At 42.0% G+C, this 15094-nt stretch overlaps 1 protein-coding gene across 1 annotated transcript in view; it reads right to left on the minus strand.

Moving 5' to 3' along the window:
* The window catches only part of vps13d (vacuolar protein sorting 13 homolog D), a 72850-nt gene that overhangs the window by 15565 nt on the left and 42191 nt on the right, over positions 1 to 15094 (minus strand). Inside the window, exons 41-58 of the mRNA XM_085444765.1 lie at positions 13859 to 13961; positions 13450 to 13602; positions 12935 to 13070; positions 12758 to 12805; positions 12153 to 12303; positions 11756 to 11972; positions 11421 to 11671; positions 11143 to 11334; positions 10923 to 11049; positions 10659 to 10801; positions 10162 to 10292; positions 9588 to 9763; positions 7609 to 7732; positions 6920 to 7155; positions 6734 to 6836; positions 5682 to 5839; positions 5455 to 5563; positions 5188 to 5358 (exon numbers count right to left, since the gene is read on the minus strand). Of these exons, the coding sequence (XP_085300891.1) occupies positions 5188 to 5358; positions 5455 to 5563; positions 5682 to 5839; positions 6734 to 6836; positions 6920 to 7155; positions 7609 to 7732; positions 9588 to 9763; positions 10162 to 10292; positions 10659 to 10801; positions 10923 to 11049; positions 11143 to 11334; positions 11421 to 11671; positions 11756 to 11972; positions 12153 to 12303; positions 12758 to 12805; positions 12935 to 13070; positions 13450 to 13602; positions 13859 to 13961 (2729 nt within the window). The remainder of the gene's footprint in view (positions 1 to 5187; positions 5359 to 5454; positions 5564 to 5681; positions 5840 to 6733; positions 6837 to 6919; positions 7156 to 7608; positions 7733 to 9587; positions 9764 to 10161; positions 10293 to 10658; positions 10802 to 10922; positions 11050 to 11142; positions 11335 to 11420; positions 11672 to 11755; positions 11973 to 12152; positions 12304 to 12757; positions 12806 to 12934; positions 13071 to 13449; positions 13603 to 13858; positions 13962 to 15094) is intronic.

The raw sequence follows: 15094 nt of genomic DNA on the forward strand, positions 1-15094 counted from the left end.
TTTTTTTCAACATCAAATGTGTTACTCTACCATCCCACCTTCAGTAAAAAAAAAACAAAAAACACATGCTCAGATGGGTTAAAATCATTCAAGAACATTCAATTCTTTGTCTTAAGGCACGCTCACACAGGAAGTGATTTGCCTGTCGTGCATCATTTTGTTGCTCACAGTTGTTCGCTACCAGTGTTTTTAGGAATGTTAGTCAGAGGTTTCTAACTTGTTTTGTGTTGCATGCTCTGGCCCCTGGAATACATTGACAAGTCTCTAGGGTGGAAACATGAGTGAGTTGGTAGTGTACCCAAGGCTTCTGATTCACACAATTACTGGGGGGTGTCCTATTGACCATAGCATATTCAGGAGCAGGATAATGAGTCAAGACCTGCTCCCAATAACATGATCCCAAAAAGTTGATTCTGTTCATCCAGACATCTCGTTTTCAATGGGAGAAACCTTTCGTCACTCATTCAAGTGACTTCTTCAGTCTCAGCTGACTGCAGATTTCCCCAACCTTATAAACAGTACATTTGCATAATGACTGAAACAAGCACCACTTGTGAAAAATGGGCTGTGAGGTCAGTTTCTTGATCATTATTGCGCATGAACAACCACTGGTCACTGACCACTGATCATTGGCCAATGACTAATGATCAGTGTCCATGAGTACCACAGAGAGTTCACAGAGAGTTGGGGAATGGCTGCAATCACAGCACTGCAAGATGGTGACAGATGTACCCTTAGGACCCCTCCTCGATTCAGAGATGGTCTTTCCCTTTTCATGTAAATGGCCTCTTTGACTCCCCACTCAAACCAGCGTTCCTCCCTGTCCAGGATGTGTACACCCTTATCACTGAAAGAGTGTCCACTGTGGTGAAGATAGACTGCAGAGTCCTGGCCTGACAACTTAACTCTTTTGAGTGTTGTGCCATCTGCTTCGCCAGAGGTTGTTTGGTTTCCCCGATGTATAAATTCTGGCAATTCTCCCGGCACTTAACAGTGTACAGTATACTACTCTGTTTGTGTCGGGGGACACGTCCTCCACGTCTGCAATGTTGCCGTTTCTGTGGCTGTGATCAGTTCCACTAGAGGGATTTGTTTCTGTGTCACAGCAAAGTTCAACCCTTTTGTTTTTCTCTGCTTGGATGAGTTGTCTGTTAGACATATTTTTCACCCACTTGTCCCCTTCGGTGTGGCATCCTTCTCTCTTCTGGCCGCATTGTAAGTCTCTGTTGGATCCGCTCCTCTTTCACAAGTGGTGCTAGTTTTACTCATTGTGCAAATTTACTGTTTATAAGGCTGTGGAAACCTGCAGTCAGCTGAGACAGAAGAAGACACTTGGATGATTGACGAAACCTCCGGATGAACAGCATCAACTTTTTGGAATTTTCTTGCCTGGATGACTGAGCATTCATTAAGTCAATATCATGATGTTATAACAGTATGTTAAAGACTCAAAAAAAAAGCATACATACCAAGTTGCTTGAGAAGAGAGTACTGCACCTAATCTACAGGGTAGGCGAGTTTGCCATGTAGGGAGGAAAAGATTGATAACTCCCTGGTACGTTGTGGTTTCTAGTAAACCAGGTAAAACAACAATAAACTACAACAAACAAGCAGGTTAAACTATTGGTATGACCTTTTAAGATGAACAAAAGCTGTCAGAACGCATTTTCTTAGTTATTATTTTGAAGAGCCTGTTAGGTGAAACTGTTTGTAATTGCTGTGTTTTTTTATTTGTCTAAACCAGGGGTCAGCAACCTTTAAGACCCAAAGAGCCATTTGGCCCCAGTTTCCACGGAAAAGAAAACACTGGGAGCCGCAAATACTTTTTCACATCTAAAATGAAGATAACACTGCATACATTGTTTTTTTTACCTTTATGCTTTGTATGAACAGCTATAAAGTGTTGCTTATGAAATTCACGAAGTGCTACAAAGAAAATAAAATTTAATTCATGTAATGAACACATTTTGAACTCTTAAAAAAATTACAAAAAAGAATGACATCCAGCTGAAGGTCTCTTTTAAATGAATTAAAAGGCTGAACTTAAATTATCCATGTAGCAAACAAAAACTGAGCTGTCATTCTTATATCACCTTTGGGCTTGCTCTGAATTTTAAAAATAATTGGAAAAAAGCAACCTATCCCCACAAGCTTGTGGGGATAGGTTGATTGGATAATCCAAATTGTCACTAGGTGTGAATGTGTGAATGAATGTGAGTGCGAATGGTTGTCTGTCCCTGTGTGTTGGCCCTGCGACAGACTGGTGACCTGTCCAGGGCAGGGCTCGCAATATCGCTAGCCCGACGTCCCGGAGCTAGCGATTTTTCCAGTCGGGCTACCAAAATCTATCTCTGCCCTGCCCGTCGGGCTATTGTAGGAAGGAAAAATATATGTCAATGCTTTTGCATTCTTTCAGAAATGTAGCTGGGTAATTATGTCATTGGCATCGGTGAGCCACTGTCAATATGTGACATATTGAAATCGCGTTTGAATTTGCGCTTGTTTTTTGCTTTCACTTTGCAATCGTGCGAACTGTGTATAGAGAGCGACAGCACTGATCTGTGAGTGATGATAATTTGTGCACCAATTCCTCTGACATCGTCTTATCAATCGTTAGCTTACTATGCAAACATGACAAGTGAAATCTCCCGCAGCAAGCTTAAACATGTGAGAGGTTGATCGCGCAGAGAATCGCTGAGCGTTATGTGAGTGCGTGTGTAAAAGCAGCAGGATATATATTTTAGTTCTGCTGAGCCAAATAAGACAGGTCAGGGTGAAGAAGTGACAGCCAAAGAAAAGCTTACCACAAGCAGCTTTATGGTTTCATGGACAAAAGAATTTCTGTGGCTGCAATATGACGAGCTATATAACCAGAGGTGCACATAAGTGGTCCGCAGGTGCGCATTCGCTGTCAAAAAAAAAACAAAAAAAAACGCGCACAAGATATGAACTTGCAACGCGTGTTTGCATACATAAGATTTTCTGGAGGAGGACAGACATTTGTTTAAAACTCTTAAAGATGTCGAAGAAGCTCCTTTAAGCAATTACTTTGGTGTTCCTCTACCTCCAAAGAAATGTCAGAAGGAGTCCGAACCACAAAAGAAGCGCGTATTCTCGGAAAAGTGGTTGCAGGAGGTGAGCTGGCTTCAAACAAATGATGAACGCACAGAGATGTGGTGTGGAATGTGCCGTGAAAATCCCACTCTAGCGGACAAAAACAGTGCTTTTTATATGGACGCAAACGCGCGTTGCAACTCCTTATCTGGTGCGCGTCTTTTATTTTGACAGCGAATGCGCACATGCGGACCACTTATGTGCACCCGTGTAAATAACATAATGTTCTGCCGGGTGTGTTGTTGGTTTTCTATCGATTTCTGAGTCGACAAGCGCCTTTGTTACTGGGACCAGTCATTTTAAGAAAGGCCCCCATTAGAACCCATGAGAAATGCAAGACATGCATTATTGCTCAGTCTGCAATATCTTTCCCAGAACAAACACCAATTGCAAATAACATACTAAAAATAAACCTGAAAAATCTGTTTAGAACAGCGTACTATGTTGCAAAGAGTGAACTACCACTGGCAAAATTTAGCAGTCTTTGCAAACTTCAAAAAGCAAATGGCCTAGATCTTGGTTCCACTTGTCTCTTACCCGTGACTTCAGTGGAAATTTCAAATTCAGGATCTGACACAGACTGATTCATGTCCTACACAGTTCTTACAAGTTCATAGAAATTTCTGTTCAATTAGAACCAAGTATTTGAGTTGATGATTGTAATTTTTATACAATGTTGTAATTTGTTTTTCAACAATTTTTTGATTAATGTTTTGTTTCCTTTACAATATTATACTTTAATGTATAATATTGTAAAGGAAACAAAACATCAATCAAAAAATTGCTCTCTTTTTTATTCGGGCTACTTACATTTATTTTGGGCTACCAAAAACTGAAGAGTCCCTGCCCGAAGGGCTACCAGGAATTTTGAAATTTTGAGAACCCTGCAGGGTGTACCCTGCCTCTCGCTGGGATAGGCTCCAGCGCCCCCCGCGACCCTGAAAAGGATAAGCGGAAGCGAATGGATGGATAGATGGATGGAAAAAAGCACTATGCTGCTAAAAAATGGTTAATGTGTATGGCGGGGCGTGGCCTGCAATGCCTCTGCAGAAGAGGTGGACGCACCTGAGTATCATCCGCAATGACGCCTTGCCACCTTAAAGTCTGTGCTCTCTCTGCTGTTGTGTTATGTGTCGGGCTCTGTGCTGGAAAGCTAAAGCCAGCTGCATGTGTACAGCAACCGTGTGTGAAAAGTGGTCAATAAAGAGATGCTAAAAAGCATGTTCATGCAAACATTGTTGGGTCTGCCGTGGTATGTTTACAATGGGGCTTTTGCTCCTGAACCTCTGCGCACAGCGTCTGCAAATCGGGGCTGTATGAAGTCACTTTCATCTTTACGCAAGACTGTAAGCTGTCATCTGTGAGGCGCGAGCGGTTTTTGTTTTTAACGTAGTGGGGAATAGCTGCTCAAATACGTATGTGGATCCGAAGTCCGAATTTAGGCATACTGGCAGGCCTCGTCAGAAGTAAATGCAAATAAATCTGCCCAGGCATCATTAAATGTTCTATTTTCTTCAGATATTTTTCTTTTCTTACATTTCTCCATACTTGGCCTACCTGGGGTTGAAAGTCCCGAGTCACACTCGCGGAAGCCGGGAGTGTGACTCTTATTTTGAGCAACGAAAAATAATAAAATATCATTTTATATTTTTTCAAGATCACCAGGGTAAATGGCCTGTATTTGTATAGCGCTTTACTTAGTCCCTAAGGACCCCAAAGCGCTTTACACTACATTCAGTCATCCACCCACACATTGGTGATGGCAAGCTACATTGTAGCCGCAGCTGCCCTGGGGCGCACTGACAGAGGCGAGACACTGCCGGACACTGGCGCCACCAGGCCCTCTGACCACTACCAGTAGGCAACGGGTGAAGTGTCTTGCCCAAGAACACAACAACCGAGACTGTCCAGGTCGGGGCTCGAACTGGCAACCTTCCGATTACAAGACGAACTGCAAACTCTATACACAGTATAAAGACTAAAGAGCCGCAGGTTGCCGACCCCTGGTCTAAACAATTCTTTACGAGCAGCTTTTTGTCATTTCTTTAGACTTTCCTGTTTTGGGTTTTTCACCTGTAAGACACGTGTGGGTCCATCTGGCAGCACCTGGACCGACAGAACCCCAGAACCCGGCCTCATCTTCTGGTTGATGAACTGCTGCTCAAGACTAGGCTCCAGAAGTCCAGAATCTGGTCCCAGAACCACCTCTGCTCCATCATACAGACCCGCAACCCCACCTTTCACCTGGAGAGTACCAGTCACCGAATAGTGTAAAACTGAAGAAAGTCATGAAAGGAAAAACACAAGCACAATAATAAGCTAAGCTGGTGGTGCACCTACCTGTACTACCAGTCGAGGCAGGCCACAGGTCAGCATGCCTGAGCTGAAGTACCATGTCTGGGTGGTGCTGCGTCGTGAGTCTGGCCTCCTCAGCATTAGTGGCTCAAAACTGGGAGAGGTAAAGAAATACCTCTTACACCCAGAGTTCATCTCAGCTTACGGTCTGGGGTCATTAAATTACTGAAAATTACTCCTGAGAGAGAATTCTTAAACTGCAGAGAACAAACCTGTTGTCACTAACAGCTGCAAGTCCAGCGATGTCCAGTACAAGAGAGGAGTCCAGTGGGCGTGGCTGAGCTGGTTTGCTCTGTGGTGGAGATGAACCTTCATGACAAAGCATGCCAGTCCCAGTCATCCTCCACAGCTGGGAACGCTTTCCTGGTTCCTGCACAATATTCCATGTAAACAGAATGATTAGAATTTTCTATAATTTTCCTCTCTCCTCTCTCTCTCACACACACACACACACACACACACACACACACACACACACACACACACACACACACACACACACACACACACACACACACACACACACAGGAAAAGATAATGGCAACAGGTTTTCTGATCAGCCTGACACGTGCATAAAACTTGAGTTGATGGCAAGTTTTGCTGCTGGGTTGCTGCTTATTCACAGTAGTGGAGAGCTAGCCTGCACACAGATGAATGCGTTAACACAATTCCAGGTAGTATTTAAAGTGTGATATTAGCAATGTGACCATTTTTAAAAGAGGGCACCTATGACTGGAGATTCAAGCCATTGCACGGTTGTATAAGGACCGGTCAATCTAAGTCGCTACACTCACCAATAGACAAGTGCTAGTGACTGAAAGAATTAGATCTTGGATGTTAGATGAGCTTTCTCCAAAGGGTGGCTGGCCCTCGTTAAAGCCAGGGGGAGAAGCTTAGCAATTCGGGAGGGGTTCCAAGTAGAGCTGCTACATCTATTGATAGATTTAAATTTATCACAAGCAATGTGATGGAGGAGACTTGTACGTTTTTCTTGAGAGGCCATTAGTCTTATGTTGTGGGAATGTGGATCTACGTCATATTGTAGCTCTTGTCTTTTTCTATTGCATTCATTTTGAGACATTTTGAGTTTATATGGCTGCTAACCTGGCCAGGTCTCCCTTGAAAAAGAGATTTTATCTCAGTGAGACTTTAAGGTTAAATAAAGGTAATAACTAATAAATAAATCAATTACTATCTTAAATGACTTGTAAATCAGTGCATTCTGTTTTACATTTTACAATGTATAACCTAACAAATATACTACCTTCTTCCTCAGGATGACCCTCTGAGTCTTAGTGTCCACATCTAGAACCAGTTCAGCACAGCTCACCAAACACTTCTTCCCAACAAGTCGTCTCTCGACAATCCTGCAGATACAAAATTAACCTTTGAACTTTAAAAAAAAGGAAAACAAAGAAAATGATGTCCTTTTTAATTCCTTCAGCCATACTGTGAGAAAGTGTGCGTGGCTGCGATGTAGATGAAGTTCTCATAGTAGAGTTTGTTGTATTCTCGGAAGAAGTTCATGTCAGCTGTGACCTCAGAAGATCCAGCTCCCTTCACAGTGAGTATGAGGCATGGGGGCAATGTAGGCTCATCACATGCGTAGTCTAGCACTGCGCCTGGCTTCACCTCAGTGTGCAGCTGCATGTCAACTACACCATGCTGCCAGAATCGAATAGGCACCTGCAACAATTAAAACAAAGGAGTTTATTCTAACAATTTACCTCATGCTCCATTTGTCTTTCATTTTTACTGAAGACGTGTAACAGATAATAAAGCCAACCCAGACACTTTTGCATGTGAAGGACACAAAAAGATAAGAAATAACAAATAACCAGACCATAACTGCTATGGATCTCAAAAAAAGATTCTGAATTCCTCTCAGAACAACACCCCCCAAGTTGCAAATTAATAATAAGACCCTTTGTCTCTGGTATACTATCCATTACAGGAGGTAGAGCAGGTCGTTTAACACAAAGCACATCAAAGTATCCTTGGGCAAGTTACTGAACCCTTGGTTTACCTAATGTGTGAGAGTGTGCATGAACGTTAGACAAAAGCACTTGTTGTCCAGTGTTTTGAGTACAGGCGTTGTTTATCTGACTAACACAGTAGCACCTGACAGTTAGGACCAACCTCAGAGGTGTTGTCAATGCGGAAAGGAGGAGGCAGCTGGTCAGTGTCAGTAAAGGAGATCTGGTAGGTGGCTCCCTTGAGGGTGATCTCTGTCCGTAGGAAGAAACAATTCCCCAGTGTGTCCCTTTTTAAAATAAGATACAAATAAAATCAAATAAATACATAAAATATTGTGAAATGTGTTTCTGTTTGTCTGTCTGTAACACCTGCTCCCCAGTATCCTTCTCTGTCTCAATCACCCTCTCATGTCCTCCTTCACTACATTTGTGAATCATCTCTGAGGTTTCCTCCTGCCTGGCAGCTCCATCTTCAAACTCTTTGTCTTATGTATCCACCATCTCTCAGTTGCCCATGTGCAAACCATCTCTCTAACTTGCACTCAGCTCTACACACCACCCTTGTTCTTGAAAATTGATACCAGCGCATTTCTTTCAATTTCCAAGATTGTGTTAAACAATCTGAGTAAAACATCCACTGTCCTTTTTTCCGAGACATCTTCCTACCTGTGCAGGTATTTACACGAACCACTTTTCTACTCTTCATAGCCAAACTCACTTTTTCATTAAAAATCCTCTTCATTATTCACTAACTATTCCCCATCCCTCCTCCCGTAGATGTCTTTCTGAAAGTGCTGTAACTAAGTTTAAGAATATAATCCACCCACTGTTATCATCTTCAATGCCCTGTACCAACACAGAGCAGAGCAGCTACCTGAACACTACTCCAACAGAGGTGGATAGTAATTTTGCATCCTCACTACGTATGACTCTGGATACTGTAACTCCTCTGGAATATAGAGCCTCAAATCAGAAGTACCTGACTCCGTGGTATAATTCTCAAACACATAGCCTAAAGCAGATGACTCATAAGCTTGAGAGGAAATGGCGTGTCACAAATTTAGAAAATCATCATTTAGCCTGGAGAAATAGTGTGTTGCTTTATAAAAATAAATAAATAAACAAAATTAAATTTTAAAAAGCGTCCCCCCGTTAAGCTACAACATCTTTCTATTCTTCACTGATTGAAGAAAATAAGAACAACCCCAGGTTTCTCTTCAGCACTGTAGCCAGGCTGACAAAAAGTCAGAGCTCTGTTGAGCCAACCATCCCTTTAACGTTAACTAGTAATGACTTCATGAACTTCTTCACAAATAAAATGTTAACCATTAGAGAAAAAATTACTCATAATCATCTCACAGATGTAATATTATCTACAGCTACTTTTAGTACCATTGATATTAATTTAGACTCTTTTCTCCAATTGATCTTTCTGAGTTAGCATCAGTAATTACTTCCTCCAAACCATCAATGTGTCTTTTAGACCCCACAAAACTACTACTTCCTACAAAACTGCTAAAAGATGTCCTGCCATTAATTAACCATGGGTTCCTCAGTTTCAGCCAATGTGGCAACTTGTACATGGAAGAATGGAAAAACAGGGCTTTGTTATCCTACCCTGGTCATTGTCATTGTCTCAGGTATGTGGATGACACCTGGGTGAAAATCAGATCTCAAGATTTAAGAGATTTTATCCATAAAATATTCTCTCAGATTATTAGAGAAACAAAATTCATGAGAATTTTTTTTACAGCCAGTAACAAGATTGCTTTCAATGCAACATTCGATACCCCTCATCAAGTGACAGATGGAGCTGTTTATCATGAATTTGTCTGCCATGACCTGACCTAATCAAGTCATAGCAGACACAGATGAGAGAGGGACATGGAAATCAAATAATCCAGACTACACATATGCATAGCAATTCCACAGTAGTATATCATTCCAGCTTTTGAATTTTTTGTTTAGAGGCCACGCTACACATAAATAGAAATGGCACATTCTTTAAATAACTGCATGTGAATTTCATCAAGCTGGCTGCTGAGTGGGGAAACGTGCTCCTAGAGGGACTTTGGCATCACGGAAAGACAACATGGACATTTGCTAAAAGATTAATGTGTCTTCATACAGTAGGTAGCTCACCTCATATTTACATGAAAAGACTTGGGTTTGTTAACCTCAAAACCTCCTGACCATGTGCAATTGGGGATGTCCATGAAGCGCACACATAGCAGTTGGTCATAATCATTTCGTGGCCAGTGAAAGACAACGCTGGAGCCTGGCAGGGTGGAGATGTAACCATCCGGGTTGGCCGTACCCTAGGACACACATGAATATTTGTTGTTATGGGAATACTGGTTCCCTGGAATCACTTTATTACTTTATTTATCTTTAATTATTTACTTAGTTACCAACCAGCAAAGCAAAAAGAAGCACTGTTTTAGTCTTTGGGCCTGAAAAGTAAAAGTCCAGAGTGACAGGGATGTCAAGGCTGAACCTGGTTGGTTTGTTTGTTTGGTTTGTTTATGTAGGGACAGGATATGGACAGTTTTTTTTCCTGTTTGCGTATCGTATCTTTGCAGGTCAGAGTAAAGAAGTAGACAGGGAATGATAGAGAGGAGTATGAAACAAAGATCACTCTAAGCTGCCACTACTCTAAAACACCTGTGCAAAATAAATAAAAAATAAAATAAGTATTATCCAGAGTTTCTTTCACCTTTCCTCTTGCAAATTCTCTCTGAGCAAAGGCCAGTTTGTGTGTAGATCGGTTGTCCAGCAGGTAGCGTGGGGCAAAGGTTACGATGTGTGTGTCTCTATAGCGTCCTTTTCCTTTGCGCACACTGATACCTGTGTTAGTGAGACAGGGAACAGTTAATGAACTGACATTATATTTTGGGGTAGTGAGAAGAGAGTGCTGTAACAGGCGACATTTAGGAACAGGAGAAAGATCCTTGTTGCACAGAACTATAGAATCTGGGCAAAAGGCCACTATTTACAAGGCACAAAATAACTCAAAACTGATCAAAAAAATGAGGGAGAATACTAAGAAAATAATTAGAGAAAAAATATTAACTCATCTAAAATGTAACCATGAATTTGTTGCATCAGTACTGACAGCAAATCATCCAGAGAGGTCACGAACACACTATGATAAAATCTGCCGGACATCATTCAATCATTCAGCTCACACCGATTGTGAATAGACCAACTTGCCTATGTTGTAAATGAGGCCAGGCCTGTTTCCATGTTGGATCACTTTGACTGCTCTGACTCCACTTCCTCCATCCAGGGAGAAGCCTTGACACCAGCCAGGAATTCCATCTGGATGGATCCCTTTACCAATCCGCATTGTACACCTGGGATCATTATAGATGGGGAAATAAATAGAAAGTAAGGATGAAGGAATCAAATTCTATACCTGCTGGGTAGAACTTGAGGCTTACTGTGGAATCCCTGTTGTTTATGGCACACACTTACATGGCAGGCTGTTCCTTGTCGGTGTAGCAGAAGAGTAACGGGCTGAGGCTACGGGCCAGCTCGTGCTCCTCAAACTGGCCTGCTGCATCAGTCTTGGTATTGTCCTGACGGAAAATTAATGGCAGACCTGAGGGATAAAACCGGCTTTAGAGAACAGAAGCTTCCGGGAAAATGTTTGCTTTTAATAATCAGAGTAACTATTGCGTTCAGAAAACATTACCAGTCTTGTTGATAAGCCAGTAGGGGGCAGAAATCAAGATTTTTAATGCTCCTTGTGCTCGTAAAATGATGCGAATGGTGAGACAAAGAAGACGTTTGTTGGTGTCATACAGCCGCATGCGCACTACATAGTTCTGAGTTCCCGGAGGAATCAGCAGCTCTTTACACACAGGGAAGTTCTCCAGCAGGACTCCTAAAGAACGATGCACATCATCAACATGGAGACTGAGAATACAAGTTTATGACATAAACACCAGCTGATGTTTGGCTAATGCTCACCCAGCTCCATGTTCTGTGAGGTGTCAGCAGCATGGAGCACAGCCTCTTTTCCCGGCTTCAATGAGCCTTTAATGGACATTCCTTTAATGTAGTAGCTGATGTCACAGGGCAGCAAATTGGCCAGCACCATGGTAGGCAGAAGGTAGATCGTGTGCCCTGGCTGTCGATAGATTTGCTTTGTACTGCCAGAAACGTATTTGTTGGCAGGCTGCTGGTCTGGGTAGTTCTCCTTTTTTATGACCACGCAAAACCTGCAAGACAGGAAGAAACATTAAGAATGGTATTGAGCGCAGGCGAGACAAGAAGAAAGAGCAAAAACATCTGACCAGATCTACCTGAAGTTGAGCTTGAGGCTGTCATCAAAGTCTGCTGACTGACACTCCCTCTTACTGCTGCTGATCTCTCCAGGCCGCTCCACCGTGGTCCAGTGGATAGGAACCTTACAGAAGAACAAGCCCAGGCCTTTAGGCCGAGACTGCAGCCGCCAGGAGGTCAAGTGGAGGGGGACTGCCAAGGCCTGGCCAGGCAGGATTGGAGGCAACACTACTGGTTCTGTCAAAACACACACGCACACACAAATAGAAGGATTTGACAGAAGACAAGAAAATAACATAGAATAACCCAAACTACATACAATAAAACATAATTAAAAATAGGATAAATCAGTGGTTGATTGGATAGTTGATAAAATAAATGACCCTACAGTAGATGGGAAATTGAGCAGCGTCTTACTGTCAGGCGCGGAGGGGCTATCCAGTCTGACCTCCATAGGAACATCCAGTTGGTTCTTGACCATGAGGGCAGAGCGGACTGTGACCACCTTCCTGGCACTGCCCTCCATTGTGATGGAGAAGACCACTCTCACAGGAGGCAGGGCAGAGAACTGAGGAGCCATTAAGTATGAGGTGTATTATTAGCAACAGTCACGTCAAAGTCGTCCATCTCTTCACACTCAGAGTCTCTTAACTTCTGAGAACAGCTTAGAACCTTTGTAATTACTTTGACAAATGCAGCGAAGTTTGTCTTCAGCTTCTTTGTCCTTTTAACTCCAATGAACTTCATTTTTTTTTATTTGTAGTATTAGATCATAATCAACAATATACAAGGTACATTATACTAGATCATCCTTTGTCATGTATTATACTGGGCTGCTATTTGTTGCCAGTCATTTGAAAACTGTGAAAAACCTGACTAGACTAAAGACTGACAGAGCTGTTCACAGTCTGATTTCCTGCTGCGTAACAAGCATTACGCTGTTACTGTAGCTTTAGAGTCTCTTCAAAATGCTTGCCTTCTCTGCTGTTCACTAATCTGGAAACAAGATGTGGCATACTTACGTAAACGTGTGGGTGGATAATGTTGGTCCTGCTGATAGGGCTGCCGACCTGTGGGAAAGTAAAGGAGCAAAAAATATTTAAGATGAGAAAAAAAGGAACAACAAAAAAACATCCAACCCTAGAAGGCAGAAAACCTTAGCATTACTAATATGAATTCTGTTTTTGAGTTGCGCTCACAGTGTTGGAAGAGCTGCTCCTGTCTGGAGCTGCATAACGAAAGAAAATGCCCACTTTGTCCACAGACACCGGCTTCACTTGCTCCCATCCACATACACGAACCAGCAGCTGGTGCAGTTTCAGCTCATGAGTGTGTCTGTATTGAAAAAGGCAGTGATACACAGTAAGGGTGCGTAGCTCTATAGAGATGAACCATCTAAAAATATGAGCTGCATCGTGTTGGAGCTCATTTACCTCAACCAAATTGCTATTCACCCTGTTAATGTACTGATAATTTTCTTTTGATTAAAAAGGCAAATGTGAAATGCTTTACACTAACCAAATATCATTCAGATTCTTCTTGCATATCATCATTTGAGCAAAGTAGACAGCTTCTTAACAACATCTTAATTTCAGACAGCTGCTTATTAATAGCACAGTTAAGCTGCTGTGTTATCACAAATAATCAAACCGGGAGGAATAAAGATTAAGACAGTCAACAGAGTCACTGGATGCAACGTGAAGCCGAGCAGTACCGATGACGGAGTTTCTCATGGGCTTCAAACTCAAAGGGAATCTCCTCCCCAGGCAGCACCTCTCTCCACTGGCTCACATTGTGGCTGTCATCAGATCCTGAACTGTGGACATCAGAAATGGAGTCTGCACTACTGCTGTGGGAGAGTGCTACCCTGTGGGAAACATGTAAAGAGCTTCAGGTACTTGTCTATTCTTTGTGGCTGAGGCAATTCTTTGCTGTGTAAATTCATGCTTCATTAGATACAAATTAAACCCAAACGGAGAAAGTTGTGGTGTTAGCAAACTGATGCACTCAGCATTAACAGAACTGTCAGAGTACAGTCAGTGTTCACTTGTTGGCAGTTCATTTCTATGAAACATGGTGTTTCTGCAGATTGTATGCATTAAGATCGTTATGGTTACACCTACCTGGTGGGTGTTGTAGTCATAGTGGCAAACCACATAGTACATCCAGTATGGTTGCGTAGAGCATAGGGGACAAAGGGCTGCCTCTTCTTAGACAACTTGACATCTGACAGAAACAGAATTAAAAACAGAGTTTGTGTATATACATATACACAGACAGATAGAAAGATAGATATTCAGATGGGTTACTGGAACAAGAAGGTCTAAGTGGATGACGGATGAGAATAGGGAGCAGAAAGGATAACAATAAAATTAAATATATATAAATAAAACACATAGAACTAATAATGGTTCATCCTAATACCAACTGCAGTATTATTTTGAATCCCTCAGTAATGTTTGTAGCGCTGCTGAGCAGATAGAGCTAGACTTAAATGGGTTTATTTTTTGGTTAAGAACTCTAAATGCAGACATTTAGACACATTTTTTCCATTCCAAGTCATTTCTATTTTTTTGTATGCATGTTGTTTGTATGGTTGAGTACTATAACAGTATTAACAATTAATGATCAACGGCCAAAAGGAGTGATGTGTGCAAGCAAGAGAGTTTTACATCCAGAACAGGTTTTAGCAGTTCATCCACAACCAGAGACTGAAATGCACCAAGTATTGCATTTCACTTGGTATCAAAAAACTTAACAATACTCACTTAGAAGCTGGAAACATCACATTTTTTATTTAAAAGCTTTAGGTAACAGACATGAGGAGAAATGAGAGTGAGAGAGAATGAACAGATGGAGCGGCTCTGCTGTAAGTCGGCTTCTTGGTTATTCTTGTCTGTAGTTTGGCATTTTTAATACTGATATCAGACATAATTTATAGAGTACGATCATTTTGGTGCTAGTCAGAATCTGACTGAGCCTAGTATAATAAGGGAACACACAACAAACTGTGATGCAGTGATAAGAAGATTCAAACCCATCGGCCAGCTTTGCAAAATTTGCATGTTCTGTGTTGTTTGGTTACGACAGCTTTTCCCCACAGTCCAAAGACACTGTGTTGGGTTAACTGGTGACTCTGAATTGCCTGCAGCTGCGAATGTGATTCTGCCTGTCAGTGTTAGCTCTGTAATAGACCGGGGACCTGTCCAAGGTGCACCCTGCCTCTTGCCCTATGACTGGGATAGGCTCAAGTAGTTAAGAAAACGAATGGACAGATCAATGGATGAAGTGAGGCTATCCAACAGAAGTCATTTTGTTCTCACTTCTAAACAACTTGTGGCAATTTTGAGCAAAAACAG

Source organism: Copadichromis virginalis, linkage group LG20 (assembly GCF_057382275.1).
Source record: "Copadichromis virginalis isolate Kocher_CV1m ecotype Utaka linkage group LG20, C_Virginalis_male_GT1.1, whole genome shotgun sequence".
NCBI classification, from domain to species: Eukaryota; Metazoa; Chordata; class Actinopteri; order Cichliformes; family Cichlidae; genus Copadichromis; species Copadichromis virginalis.